At 40.9% G+C, this 14,369-nt stretch overlaps 2 protein-coding genes across 3 annotated transcripts; one reads left to right on the top strand and one right to left on the bottom strand.

Moving 5' to 3' along the window:
- The first annotated feature begins 3,665 nt into the window (after positions 1–3,665).
- Positions 3,666–8,566, top strand: sbspon (somatomedin B and thrombospondin type 1 domain containing). Its single transcript, XM_085287279.1, has 5 exons — positions 3,666–4,299; positions 5,239–5,433; positions 5,570–5,648; positions 6,242–6,418; positions 7,705–8,566. Exons 1-5 carry the CDS (start codon positions 4,074–4,076, stop codon positions 7,820–7,822), a joined length of 795 nt encoding a protein of 264 aa, XP_085143405.1. The 5' UTR covers positions 3,666–4,073; the 3' UTR covers positions 7,823–8,566.
- Positions 8,457–14,209, bottom strand: terf1 (telomeric repeat binding factor (NIMA-interacting) 1). 2 transcript variants are annotated; one of them, XM_085287277.1, is made up of 10 exons: positions 13,953–14,207; positions 13,438–13,521; positions 12,755–12,882; positions 12,281–12,367; positions 12,017–12,166; positions 10,510–10,619; positions 10,397–10,420; positions 8,976–9,073; positions 8,786–8,859; positions 8,457–8,687 (listed from the first exon to the last, which is right to left on the bottom strand). In XM_085287277.1, the coding sequence occupies exons 1-10, from the start codon at positions 14,134–14,136 to the stop codon at positions 8,526–8,528; spliced, it is 1,101 nt and encodes a 366-aa protein (XP_085143403.1). In that variant the 5' UTR covers positions 14,137–14,207; the 3' UTR covers positions 8,457–8,525. The 2 variants fall into 2 exon arrangements, with proteins under 2 accessions (XP_085143403.1, XP_085143404.1); XM_085287278.1 differs by lacking the exon at positions 10,397–10,420 and having other exon boundaries at positions 13,953–14,209.
- Between the last annotated feature and the right edge of the window lie 160 nt (positions 14,210–14,369).

The raw sequence follows: 14,369 nt of genomic DNA, 5'->3' as shown, positions 1-14,369 counted from the left end.
GCCATAATAGACGCTGTTGTAAGTGCGACATGAAGAGCAAGGCTCACTGAGTGTTTGCACTGTGAATACGCCCTTTTAAGAACTTTTAAAAGTGTGATTTGGTGACTCGCACTAAGTCAAACACCAAACTTCTCAACTCATTAAATAATAACTCATGCCACTGTGTGGCATAGATCCATACGTAATCCACAAGAAATAGGATAAAATGCCCGTGCATGGATGAACTCAAGTTACAATGAAGGAAACTACTGAAACTCAGTTACATAAGAACAGATAATAAGAACAGACGGTGCAAAACACTCCCGCACTTGGAAAACCACCCAAATATACAAATGTAGACGTGAAAGAATGTGCTATAAATTGAGTAGATAATAGACAAAGGCTTCCATTCATGTGGAAGGAACTGACTGTACTCATCAGGAAGAAAGAAACTCGAACTAATTACTTCGACCAGCTCTAATCAAATATTCTCTAAGAACAAACATTTGGGTCTGTTTTCGCTTTGATGTTGCTTTTTTGTTTTTTCGATAGAAAGGCTTAAAAATAAAGTTTCTGTGCAGCACAGAGAAAGCGTTTTCTTAGTCATGGATGACATCATCTTTACAACACATGCCATCTTGTAAAGGTAAATTCTAGTATTTGTCAACCAGAGCTTTTGATGTCAAGAAACCTTTTGAAACTATGGAAACCCAGGTCAAGTCTTCCCTTGAGGAGAGCCAGTTTACATTCCCCATATAGCTGAGATGAAGCTAGGGCTGACCCTTCTACCTTCCCACTGCAAGAAGGGGAGGACAGCAGACTTTCATTTATTACTAAATCGATCTTTCTTTGTATCTCCTTCTATCTCTGCTCTTGCCCCAAATGAAGGGGATGGATGACGCAGCAACTTGCGACACTGTTTGGAGATCATAAATATGCTCTATTACCGCTCCCCGTCTTGTGAAACATTAACCGATGTACACTAAGATGACTGGGTGTGTTGCTGTAAGGCTGATTGTCTCCGACAAATGAGCAGTATGGCTGGGAGCCTGTCACATGGAAAACACACATGCTTTGATGTGCGCTTCCTTCATGCTGAGGCTGATGCTGCTGAACGTCTTGCATCAGTGGACAGATCAAATCAGCACTATAGTTGGTTAAAACGGTTAAAAAGTAAGAGACTTCACAGCTGGGATTATTTATTGTGTTTAATATTTGTAGATTTAACTTTAACTTAACTTTAACTGATTCAGACACTTGCTTCTTAGCGATGCCTCTGCTGATGATTGTGGTGGAGATGAAGGCTATTACTGTCGATTGACCTACCTGCTCCATAGCATGAAGAATAATCAAAGGACCCAGCCAGACCCCCTTGTGAAAGATTATTTTTCAAGACAGCGAAGTATCCAGTTATTACTAGTGTCTACCTCTTCAATAGCAGGAGGCGTGAGGAGGCCTCATTTCCTGCTGATGCTCCCTGCAGAGGCCCCATTTGTTGGCCGTAATAATGTGGAAGAGGCTGAGCTTCTTCAGCAACAGTAACAGTCAGGCCCCCTGGAGCATATAAGTAAAAAATGGTTTTTGTCTGCCCTCTCCAATTTGTCATCATCAATCAGCAGCAGCATTAGAAATCCTTGCCATATATTGTGTAGCCCTCCATCATGCCATTAAAGAGGGCACGACTGGGCTTGTCCTGCATTATAAAGTTGATAGTCTTTCATTTCACATTGAGGAGTTTCAGTTTTTACTGAAAAATTATGAATTGCGCATTATATTAACACTACACTGTGGTTTGTAAATAATGCAAACTGGAGCTCCTGTGCAACGTACAGCACTGTGAAAAAGTATTTGCCTCCTAAACCTAATAACTGTTTGTGCCACCTTTGGCAGCATGAACTGCAATCAAGCGTTTGCGATAACTAGCAGCGAGTCTTTTGCATCACTGTGGAGGAATTTTTGACCCACTTGTCTTTGCAGAATCGTTTAAATTTATCTACATTTGGGGGTTGTTTGAGGTCATACCAAAGCACTTCAACTTGAATTATGGCTGGACTTTGACTAGGCCACTGCAAACCCTCTTTTTGTTTTGTTGGGCCATTCAGAGATGGACCTGCAGGTGTGTTTTGGATCATTGTCCTGCTGCTTAAGCTGAGGGCTCTTGCGCTAGGGCATGAACTGATTTCTCCTTCATGATCATCTGGTAAAGAGCAGAATTCATGGTTCCATCTATTATAACAAGTCTTCCAGACTTTGAAAAAGCAGAGCAGCCCGAGACCATCATATATTCTTTTTATAAAAGGCTCGAAATGTCTCGTCATACCACAGAATATTTTCTCAGAAGTCTTGGGGATCTTCAAGATGTTTTTTGGCAAATGTGAGATGAGTCTTTTTATCCTTTTTGATCAGCCGTGGTTTCCTACTGGGAACTCTCCCATGGAGGAGATTTTATCTCTTTATTATTGTTGAATCATGAACTCTGACCTTGACTGAGGCAAGTGAGGGAAGTTCTTTTCATGTTGTTCTGGGTTCTTTTGGGAGCTCCTGGATGAGTCATGGATGTGTTCTTGGAGTGATTTTGGTAGGCTCATGTGAAGGTTCACCACTGTTCTACATTTTCTCACTGTGGTTTGCTGGAGCCCCAAATCCTTAGAAAAGTCTTTGTAAATCAAAATATGTGGTTAATGACAATTCATTTATGATTTAGAAGAGGTGCAACTACTTTGTCATACATGCCCAAGTAGGTTTGGATAGGTTGTTTCCCTTATTAATAAATAAAATAATCAGTTAAAAACTGAATTTTGTATTTACTCAGGTTATTTTTTTTATTTACTGTATATTATAATTAGTGTGATGAACAGAAACATTTAAGTGTTACAAATACGGAAAAAAATAAGAAATCAGGAAGGGGGCAGATAATGTTTTCTTAGCATTGTATTTAAATGGGTTTCCATGTTGTATGCAGTTTATAACAGTATATAACAGGTTATCAGTGATTGGTAAAAGGAGATATTTTGGGAAATATGATTCTTTGTTTCCTTGATAAGACTGATACCACTTTCTTGTTTGCCTTCATAATATGACCTACAACCAGTAGATGGTTATTTTAGATAAGCATAAAACTGGAAACAAAGTCAAGAAGGAATTAGCTTCCAGCATTTAGGAATTGAGTAGTGCATTAAAAGTCCTTTGTTTTTGTTTAAAACAAATAGCACACATGTTCAGAATTGCAGGAAACAACTGCACGCATAAAACAATTACCTTATTTATGGCTGAGCTCAGGGGAAGCTGATATGTAGATTTTTTTTGACAGCCTCTGACCCAGTGAAGCTAATCTTTAGTCTACGTAAACCTCACAAGCAAAACAAGCACACAGACAAAATCATACGGTTTGGATTTCTGCTGGATTACAGGAACTTGAAAGGGAAAGAGAAAAAGGGAGAGAGGTGAGAAGGGGACGGTGTTATACAGTAGAACAATTGATTGGAGACCTGCCAAATTCTCACATTCCTCCCTTTCTTTTGGGACTCGGAAACCTGGGGTGGCAGAAGGTCACAGGTATTCTGAAGAAAGAGGGTCAGAAAAAAGGTAAACAAGAATAAGGCAGGTAAGAAAGAGGCAAAAAAGAAAGAACAGAGGCGGGATGGTAAAGCATGCATCACCAGCTCACCCCTCCCTTGTCCTCATCGTCTCCTCCCGAGTGTGATCGACTGGAGGGAGGTGCTCAGCTGGGAACAGGGAGAGAGACACCAGCTTTGAGGAAAGGCAGGCACACACAACACGAAAGCCAGTGCTGGAATTGGGTGTTTTGTACTGTAGGTTGCATTGCAGACCTGTTTCTGGAGGGAAACTGAAGGGCTGGACACAGGAGACGGACACAGGAATTCCAGGTCACAAGGGCTCCTGTGGCAGAGCTCAGTCCTGGCTGGGTTGGGCTGGGCTGGTATTCCAACCTCTCCCTCTCACGGTCACGAGCATGAAAGAAGCAGAACCAGAGCAGGAGTAAACACAGGTAGAGACGTGTGTGAGCACAGTCTGGGGGGAAACCAAGAGGCTGGCATCTTACTTCAGAGGTTGACTTCTGGCCTCACTCCATCATGATGGGATTCTCTGTTCAGTTTGCCTGCTGGTTGCTGGTAGTTTTTGCTCTAGGTGAGAACCACCTGGTGAGTGGAGGTTGTTCAGGGAAGTGCTGCAGAGGCAGAGACACAAACTGTTTGACCACTGACTGGAGGATGGACCGTGTGCACGGCACATGCTACTGTGATGAAGGCTGCGTCAGAACTAAAGACTGCTGCTTTGACTACTTCACAGAGTGTCCAGGTGAGTGATGAATGGATGGAACTGTTTATTTTTTGGTGCGCACCTTAACTTTATGATACCCGACCTCTTGCTATCTTCTAAATCTGTTGTCCAGAAGATAAAACAAGACAAATTATCCCCACTATCTGGTCATTAGTGGGCTGCTTATCACACAACATACCTCTAATGAGTGAAGTGGCATGGGTGGATGCATTCCACATTTTCCCATACATGTCAAATTGTGTGCATTTAACTTCAGTCCTTTCCAACTCTTCTGTGTCTTTTGTTGTTTTCTTCAGCTTCTAACATGGCGCAAACCCCACATAATCTCTGATTTTGTGTTTCTTGCATGTGTCTCACCTGCCGCATTACAAAAAATAATCAGCACACCAAATAACCCCAGTAGCTCTGAGCCTAACCTCATTTCAGTGGGCTGGCTGGCCCACATAATGGAATTAGTACAAATATTTTAAGAATGTGGTTCTGTCAATCAGTTGTAGCGATAACAGCTACAGTCAAACAAGCTAGGCACATTTAATATGTGTTATGGGCCAGTAGTGACTAAATCTGAATGTTTAATGCATCAAAGTGGAATCATAGCAGGCACAAAGAAAATAAATCACAGGACTCAGTCACTGATTGAGCGGCGCACTTGGCGCACTGTCAGAATACTTGTATCAGAGCAGGAAGCACTAATTCCACAAGTCACAATCGATGCTTCATTAATCCAAAGTTATTTCCTGGATATTGAGTCACATTCCACTCTTCCACCGGAATATTATAATTATTCATCCCTTAAAGAACAATGGTATATCTTACTGTCAATTGGAATTGTAATCCTGGCACAAAAGCTAAGATCTTAGGGAGTGAGTCTTTGGTTTAAATGCAGTTTAATTGTTCGCTGCAACAGAGGATTTCCTCTAATAACGTTTCTCTCTTGATACTGGTGCCAACATCCAGCTCAGGACTGTGTTGTGAGCGACTGGAGCTTTTGGAGCGGCTGTGCCAAACCCTGCCAGCCTTCGGTGCGAATCCGTGTTCGTCACATAGAACAGCAGCCCCACAACAGTGGCCAGCCCTGCCCCGGCCTTGAGCAACGAGCTGGCTGCAGGGAATACAGAGACCACCTGGGTAGACACTGTGGCTTCAATTCAGGTATACAACCAGATGAACACTCTCTGGTTTTACTGTATCTGCATTTTTGTGTGTGTGTGTGTGTGAAGTTGCATGCATATTTTCTTGCATTTGAGCCTGTTTTGTAATTCATAGATGATCTGGTTTCTCTTATCAGGTCCTGCATTCATCACCAGCATGGCGTTTGCCAAGGGAAGGCCCAAGCACGACAGCTACGGAAACCCCCTAAACCCTGGGTAGGTTTCATATCATGGTACTATAAAGCCTGCAGATGCTCTCTGAAACTGCACAGACCTCAAGAATCTTTAAATTCAAGAGTTGAAAGGTTCATGAATGCTTTCAGGGGAAAAACCTCTTTTTTGTGCTTTGTATCACAAATGAAATTGAAAGGAGATAACAGCTCAACGTTTTCCAACCAACGAGCTACCTGTAGGTGTTTGCCCACCTGGCCTTCTGTCTACAGACCATTAAACATAGCGATGCTGAAAGACTGCCAACAATCCTTTGAAATTAAATACTCAAGGCTGTCACATGAAAAGCGCATACACAAAAGGTTGGGATGACAGTAGGTGCGGTATTGCGAGCAGTTCAAAGCATCTATATGCTTAATTATTGTTATTCCTTTCATTAGAGCTGTGTCCCTGCTACTGGGGATAAAGTGGGTTTTTCTTTTTTACTGATCAGTAATTCCCAATATCGCCTAACCAAGTGATGATGCCTCGATGTCGCTCTCCTGTGCGTTAAGGGTTTATTTTGTTTGAATTCTACTGTCTCAGTATTTCAGGATTTATTTGTTCACCTTCATTACTCTAATCCTGTCGCCCTTTAGGTTTTGTGTGGAATTCAAGCTAGAGTCACGGACGCCCCACTGCACTGTGGAGAACCGGCCCCACACACTGTGGATGCGCTACATAACAGAGGGCTTTAACGTGTGTGTGGCATGTCAACCTCCTGCCATGCGAAACAATACCAGCAGCTGCCAGGGAGACGGTCAGGAATCAGACAAGTATGCAGTTATCGGCCATTTTACACGTGTTTTTCCTCCAGTCCAGATATATTTAAACTGTTTGGCATTTAATTTACAGCTGAATGTGGTCTAAAAGGGCAGACTCTCAGCTTTTATTCTTATTTTTTTTACAAACTGAAGGAACATTTAGGAATGGTGGTTATTTATTATGTAGCCCCCTTTTTCTTTAGGGACCAAAATATCTGACTGAAAAGCTGCTTCATGGACAGATGTGGGCTTCTCGGCTTATTTTTTGAGCAATTTTGAACGTAAAACATCTGGAAAAATTCCAAGTGTACCATTTGCATTTGAAAACTGTGGGTTTGAACCCACAACTTCCAGATTTCAGTGGATTTCTACCTATGTTGTATGTGACTTTTGTTGCCATGATGCCAGGTCTCTCTTGGAAATGAGATTTTTAATCTCAATGAGATTTAAAAACCTGTGAGAGAGGTGGAACTTTAGAAGTGGTGAATGTTTAACAAAGAGATAATAACTCAATGGTGTGCTAAGCAAAGTAAAAAGGCATGATTTTCCATTGATAATTAGATAATTGTAGATGATTAGATGATCCGTTTCATGGTAAAAGAACACCCCTCATAACACCTAACCAAGTGGTGAACATTGCCCAGGGGCAGAAAAAACAAATTTAAACATCTAAAAATACCAGACAAGTTGTGAAACAGCATTTGTTTGGACTAATGAAAGTATAATATGTATGTTTCGTTATTTGAAGCATACAGCAATACTTGCAAGATGGAAGACAGAATGAGAAGGGAACACAAGCCATTCGAGCATGCACTTCAATTCCTGAAGAGCAAACTAAATGGCAAAAAAACTAAAGGCCTGGAAAACCATCAGGAAGGAGGAAACTCATCAATGTGCATGGCTTTCAGTCAGTCTGTCAACCATAACTAACAAAATCCTAAAAGGTAAACATTTTGGTTATGATTATGCTCACTTATCCAGTTTGAGCCCCTGAAAGGAGCTGAATTAAAGCTGAAAGTCTGGATTGAAATTGCATTGCACTTTAATCTATTGCACTACCGTACAGAGCCAAAGTTATGGAAATTGTGTTCCTGTCTACAAAGCCCTAACTGCACGATTTCACATAAAAATCTAAATCAGTTCATAAAACTTAAAACAGCTACAAAATTAGTCCACCTTCTGCTTCAACACTTAATGTGCCCTTGCCTTAAGCTAAGCAGTGCTGAGATCTTGTGAAATTACTATGTGAAACCATGTGCATAAAGTGGTATGAAACCAGTGGTTTAACTGTGCTGCAGGGAGACTGTGCTCCACTGGCAGGCGGTGGGGAACCCGCAGTGCAGCGGGACTTGGAAGAAGATCCAGAAAACTCTGCGGTGCGCCTGTCCTCCACAACACAGTTTTGTCTTCATCTGATATGGATTTCACGTGAACATCTAAAAACCAATCATCAGTGGGCAGCCAGATGCCTCAGCACATCGTCTCTCTATCAACACTAAGAGGCCTAATTTTGCAGATATGTCTTTTAATATGGTCCAGATCAGTGTAAAGTATTTTTAAATAGCAGATTTTCATACACATTAAAATAGAAAGACACTTGTACAGCATTCCACCTTTTCCTCACACACATTAAGCACACTTCCTTTTATTTTGGTTATAAAACAATGCTATTGTACTCTTTTACAAATGTCTTGTCTTACACCTTATTTATCTAAAAAAATGTGGCCTTAAATATAAAAAACTAAAAACTTTTACATCGTTTCCTGTGATTGCTCTCTGGTGGTATGACTGGGTGCACACAGCAGCAGCAAAGCACATACACTGACACGGTTAAGCTTTAGCTGGTCAGCTAAAAAAGACTAAATGAGTGAAATATACAATTATGTTTTACTGACACATTGTCACATTGTTACACATCGTCAAATTTACCCAGTCACAGTAGACCAACTTACCCAGATCACTGTTCTGTGCTTGAGCACCCTCTGGTGGTAAATTGTTTCAGTGCAAACATAGCAGAGCATGCAACTAAAACCATTAAAAAAAATCAATAGAAAAATCAGGTGATTTTATTTACAGGTCAAATGCTACATTGTACGAATTAGAGAAGCTCTGTGTGTCTTTATCCCACTTCATGTGCCCTCGTTAGAACTCTCCAGCGGTCTTTGAGCATGGTGCCGGTGCGTCCTTCAAAGTCATAATCCATTAAGATACGAGACCACTTCCCCTGCCCGTGACGTTTAACACCATCCTTGAGGTACTTGTCCAGCTGGGAGGTCCATTTCTAGATAAAAAGGAAAAAACATAAACTCCTGCTTTCTATGCTTAAAGGAATATTTATAACTCCTTAAACTGATTTGTGGATTAATTGGTTCTACTTACTTGAGGGGGTTTTCTTGTTTTTTGTGCCTTTTTTGTGTCTGGTGAATTTTCTGTCATCTGGGATAACGCTGATGCTGTAAGGTTTGAAATTAATTTACTTGTATTCAGGCTCAAATATGATGTGCTGGTAAATAAATTTCAAAAGAAAAATTCAGAAACCAATCAAAGCCACAAGAAAATTAAAACCCACCATTACTGGAGATTCGACGTAGAGAAAAATTACGCTTCTTGCATGTATCAGGCTTCCACACATCTGTATTTATGGTTGAGAGTAGTTTCCGTTTTGGTCTGTGGAAGAGTAATACAGTGCGACACAATTATTTCCTTAACCTACATGTGTAATTTAAGTGACCCTGAATGTGACGTGGCAGTACTTCAGACACTGCAGATTTACTGGGATTTTCACAACCATCTCTAGAGAATGGTCCCAAAAGAGAAAATGTCCAGCGAGCCACAGTTCTCTGGGTGAAAATCCCTTGTTGATGTTAGGGGAGAATGGAAACATGGCTTTGAGCTGGTGGGAAAATATGCTGCAGGACAGCAACTCTGAATGCGCATCAAACGTCAAAGAAGATGCGCGACAGCAGCAGAAGGGCACACTGCACATCCTGATGGTCAGAATTTGGCACAAACAATATGAAAACACGGTTCAGGCTGGTGCTGTAGGGAATATTTTCTTGGCACACCTGTCCCCGAAATAGGATTTATGCTTCTATGTGAAATCTATGTCACAGGTACCTAATCAGAAACCCCTCTGAAACTCACACCCCAACTACTTTGAGTGGCCTCTTGATTCCTCCTGTGCATTTCCTGCTTCTTTCGAATGAATCATTGAGAGAACATCAATCCCTGCGTCAACATATGGACTCTCAGATTGAATTCCTCGAGGGAGATTCCTTAAACTATCAGGACTGATGTGAGGGGATGTAAAAAGAAGTGGAAAAACTTCACCAAGGACACTTTTTTTTAGCCTCTGGGGAGAAAACAAAACTAAACAAAAAACCCCAAAAGAAACTGGAAAAAGGGGACCTAGGAAGAGAAGACGTCCTAGAATCATTTAGGCTGGCAGAGGATATAAAAGATTGGGACATAACTGTAACGCGTAGTGCACAAGTGTGAATGCCGGCAAAGGCATTGGCCACAAAAGTCTGAATCAGTCATTAGTACCAAGCAAGCATTGTTACAATGCCACAGGCTGCCTGAATACTGCCATATGTCCATCCCTTTATGGCCACAGTACACCCATGTTCTGATGGCTGTGTGCCATGCCACAAAGCTCAGACCATCTCAAACTCGTTTCTTGAACACAACATGAGTTCACTGTACTGAAATGGCCTCCACAGTCACCAGATCTCAATCAAAGAGGGCAGCTTTGGGATGTGGTGGAACAGGAGATTCATACCATGGATGTGCAGTTGACAAATCTGCAGCAACTGTGCGATGCTATCATTTCAATATAGACCAAAATAACTGAGGAATGTTTCGAGCACCTTGTTGAATCTGTGCCATGAAGCATCAAGGTGGTTTGGAAAGCAAAATGGGCTCCAATACAGTACTAGCGAGGTGTACCTAATAATGTGTCTAGTGAGTGTTAAACATATTCTTACTGACCTGTGACATGTGGTGTTTCCTTTCCTGTTAGGACATAAATAAAGCTGAATATTTAGCATGAAGGAGAAGCAGAGTTTAAATAAATGAGGCTTTTCAAAAATACTACGACTTACTTTCTGTCCTCCGTGACATCACTGGCCTTCTTTGAAAGAGAGCTGTCCCGGGGCCCCTCGTCCTCCAAACCCTCAGTTTTGTGTGAGGACTGCACCATCTTTGAAGCTGCCTGATGATCGGAGAGGTAGACATAACACAGACATTTAGCTTTGCTAATTTATGCATATAAATATGACCCTTTCATAAACTTCTAAAAACAACTAACTTTCTGGTCTAAGTACTGCTGTAATGAAAAGCAAAATTAATGAGGGCAGTCATTAGCATACCCTTCCAAGTACAGCCATCAAGAGGTCATTGGCTTGCGTAAATCATTCCTAAAACTTTCCTGAATAAGCGAGTCTGTTAGGCCCTGAGGACGACTCTACAGAATGCAGCAGTTTGCCCTTCCAACTAATTTGATGACAAATTGTCAATTAGCTATGACTGATAACGTCACATCAGCACCTTCAGTTGGTCTGAGCGCCATTACTCAGGAGGATAAGAGCGTAGTTTCAGCACAAAAGGAGAAAACAAGAGGAGGAGAAATTAATATCTGCAAAAATTTGTGTAAGCATTGCCTGTTAACTACCGAGAAACTTTGGACACCTCATGTACACCCATCAGCAAACCACAGCATTAAAACCAGCGCTGTGATTATCTCTTCACAACAATCCAGAGGTGCGATATATCAGGCAGCAAGTGAACAGTCAGAGCTTGAAGTCCACGTGTCAAAAGCAGAAAAAAGTGGGCGAGCACAGGTCTGTGGATTTTATGATGATAGCCAAACTGTAACTGTTATGCAGCCCCAGAGTCCCATGATGACAAGTGTCCACTGATCGGTGTATTTCCCAAAAAACCTTCCATCTCACTAAGAGTGCAAAGGGGTTTTTATATATTTTGGCTTGGACATAAGTTTGGAGAGACAAGGCTGAGATGGTTTCGACATGTGCAGAGATGGAGGTATGTAGTGAAAGAGCATATGCAGAAGGTTGGTGTGACAAAAGACGATGCTAAAGAAAGGGTGAGATGATCCGCTGTGGTGCCCCCTAAAGCAGAAATCCAAAAAAAGTCGACAATACTTTTTGCAAAAAAACCCAAAACATTTCTAAGAGTTTAAAGTGAATTTTAAACTTACAACTTAGGAAATAAAATATTCATCCCAGAACCTGAAACATAATACATATAAATATATCTAGTCTAGTTTTTTAAACAAATATTTTAATTTACTCTGTGAACACAGTGCTGTATGACTTGTAGAAACTCAGTATGTAGGCCTGACAAACAACTTGTGAACTAAGGTTGGGGTGGACATCATGTTGGCCTTGATTTTAAAGTAGTAGGGCTTTAAATAACTGAGACACGAACTTGTAGGTTTTAAAGGTTATTCTCAAAATTCTCAGAATTGTGATCTCAATATTGACAATGATAGTAGTGAGTGTGATTTTTCACATAGTTGAGCAGACCTGTGTTCCAATCTCATTCTGATACTGGCTGTGACATAAAACACAGGTTCTGCAGGTGCTGTACCTTGAGAAGGTAGTCAGAAGGATTCTTCTCCAAATAGGCATCCAAGTAGGACTGGACTGTCTCTAGCAGGCGACTGAAGCTGAAGCTCATGAGGAATGGGTGGTAAGTCTCAGCCTGTGCAACTATTTTCGAAAGCTTAACTCTCAAACCCTGTTAAAACACATTAGTTGTTAAAATCGCTTAAAATCTGTTACTGAATAATTAAAACGTTCCAAAATTGACCTTTATTTTGAAAAGGAAAGGGAGAATAACTGCCATACAGACCTGTGGAAGTTCAAGGTTATTCTCAAACCACCTGAGGGCAGAGGAGGCAGAAGACCTTTCACCCTTCTCCAAGCAGACAGCAACAGACTAGGCACAGGGTAAATGTATGACATTAGACTCAAAATCAATACATGCAGCCAACATCAGGACTTAAACCCTGCTCATTTCATAATCAAACATCTGTATAGTTTCAGCACTGGTGTTGTGTTTTTCCCCCCACATAGTAAAATGTTTAGTTCCCTCAAAGAGAGCTAAAGGAAAACCACCAGCACTACAATGGATCGTGTTTTAACTAGTTTTGTTAATCACCGTTTCTTTTACTCAAGCATGACGCTCCTTTGTGCTCTCAAAATTGAAAAATGAATATGAGGTGAAACAAACTCTTTCCCTATATTGTTTGTAGCTCAATTACAAGTGAAGTAATCCCCCAAAGGCCCATACTGAGGTAGGAAAAACAAAACAAAACTTTATTACCTGTACAATCAAAAGGATGGCAACGTTTTTAAACAAACTTTCGTCTGCCACAGTGTTTTTGAGGTCTGACCAGAGTCTGGCAGCCGACATCAGAGGCATCACAGAGGCATCATCTTCAAACTGCACATCTGAAGAAAAACAGTGTTTTACAGGACAAGGAAACAGGAAGCCAACTAGGATGAAGGACAGAAAGAGTCTGCTGCTGTTAATTTTTTTTTTAGTAAAACAGTATACCCCCAGCGACCACTTTATTAGGTACAACTACTCAGCTCCTTGTTAACGTAAATATCTAGTAAGTAAGTAGTAAGTACATGGCAGAAACTCAATGCAGGTAGACACTGTCAAGATGGGATGTGGATGTAACGGGAGATTTAGATCATGCTGACAAATAACCACAATTCTAGGCCACGGAAAGTTAATGCATCACTGATGAAGAGACAGGTGGGTATATACGTTTTTAGTCAGTGATTTCCAACCCCTTTCTCATCTTTAATAGTTTTTAATGTAGCTTGCCATCGCCAGTGTGTGAATGTGTGTGTGAATGGGTGTGTGAATGGGTGAATGACTGAATGTAGTGTGAAGCGCTTTGGGGTCCTTAGGGACTAGAAAAGCGCTATACAAATGCAGGCCATTTTAATAGTTTTTAATGTGTATTTAAAAACTGTGGCATCATGTTTTCTTACCCAGCAGCTTTCCATGCATGACTCTTGCCAGGAAGTCACAGATCTTTGCTTTCTCATTTCTCTTAGGAGATAATTTCTGAATGGCTGAGGAAAAAAAGAATAAATGAAAAAAAAAATTTGTGTTAGGCACAATATTTTCAGAAACTTTGTGAAGACTTATACGTACACGTATATTTACATTAAAGTTACCAACGAGAGGTTCTTCCTCTCGTTTTTCTGAGTAAAGGTGCCAGTTGCATTTAACAACAACATGACAGGTCTTAACAAAAAAATGAAAAAATACATAAAAATAGACATGGCTTAAAGAGTTTCACCTCGGACGCTGTTTTGGCGTCTACTCCTTAAACATATCTCACCTTTATATCTGTCATATTTTACGTGATATTTGGTTCTTTTATGTTTGTCTTTACCAACTTTTAAACTTTAACTAATGGTAAACTTAGGAAGCTAATCTAACACCACAGAAATAATCATAAATTAAGCATAAATATACGTAACCTAGGTGCCTCACTCACTCTGGAAAGCTGAGAGCGTTTCGTTGAATTCATCACGTTTGCTCTCCTTAAAACGCCGACACAAACTTAGAAACATGAAGTCCGACATCCATCCTGTAGCTACGGCGGTAATGTGAGAAAAACTGACACCTTCTTCGATGCTATTTACATCTGAAGCGGTTCTGTTATTATTTTCAGCCGCCATGTTTATGTGTATTCCTGTTTTTCTTTTAAAAACACCCGCGCGCTCACCATTTACCAGCCAGTTTGAATTCGCTAATCGGACTGCAGCGCCCTCTGGCGTTCAGGAGGAGTAACTAAATATCAATATCACCTTGTTCAGATCGTGCCAAAACAATTTGAGGCAACTGCAAGTTGAAGAAGTTGTTCACTGCATTAAGTTTCAGATATAACTTGTAGACTCGTAGGGTAGTATTT

This window comes from Mchenga conophoros, linkage group LG9, assembly GCF_057382185.1.
Source record: "Mchenga conophoros isolate Kocher_MC1m ecotype Shallow Benthic linkage group LG9, M_conophoros_male_GT1.1, whole genome shotgun sequence".
NCBI classification, from domain to species: domain Eukaryota; kingdom Metazoa; phylum Chordata; class Actinopteri; order Cichliformes; family Cichlidae; genus Mchenga; species Mchenga conophoros.
This window is presented reverse-complemented; position numbering and strand designations above follow the sequence as displayed.

Coding starts and splice junctions, on each gene's coding strand:
- terf1 (XM_085287277.1), bottom strand. CDS start 14,136: ATGGCGGCTGAAAATAATAACAGAACCGCTTCAGATGTAAATAGCATC. Junction 10,620..12,016: donor CTTCTGACTACCTTCTCAAG/GTACAGCACCTG, acceptor TCCGATCATCAG/GCAGCTTCAAAGATGGTGCA. Junction 10,421..10,509: donor GATGTCACGGAGGACAGAAA/GTAAGTCGTAGT, acceptor ATGTCCTAACAG/GAAAGGAAACACCACATGTC.
- sbspon (XM_085287279.1), top strand. CDS start 4,074: ATGATGGGATTCTCTGTTCAGTTTGCCTGCTGGTTGCTGGTAGTTTTT. Junction 5,434..5,569: donor ACACTGTGGCTTCAATTCAG/GTATACAACCAG, acceptor TTCTCTTATCAG/GTCCTGCATTCATCACCAGC. Junction 6,419..7,704: donor GACGGTCAGGAATCAGACAA/GTATGCAGTTAT, acceptor ACTGTGCTGCAG/GGAGACTGTGCTCCACTGGC.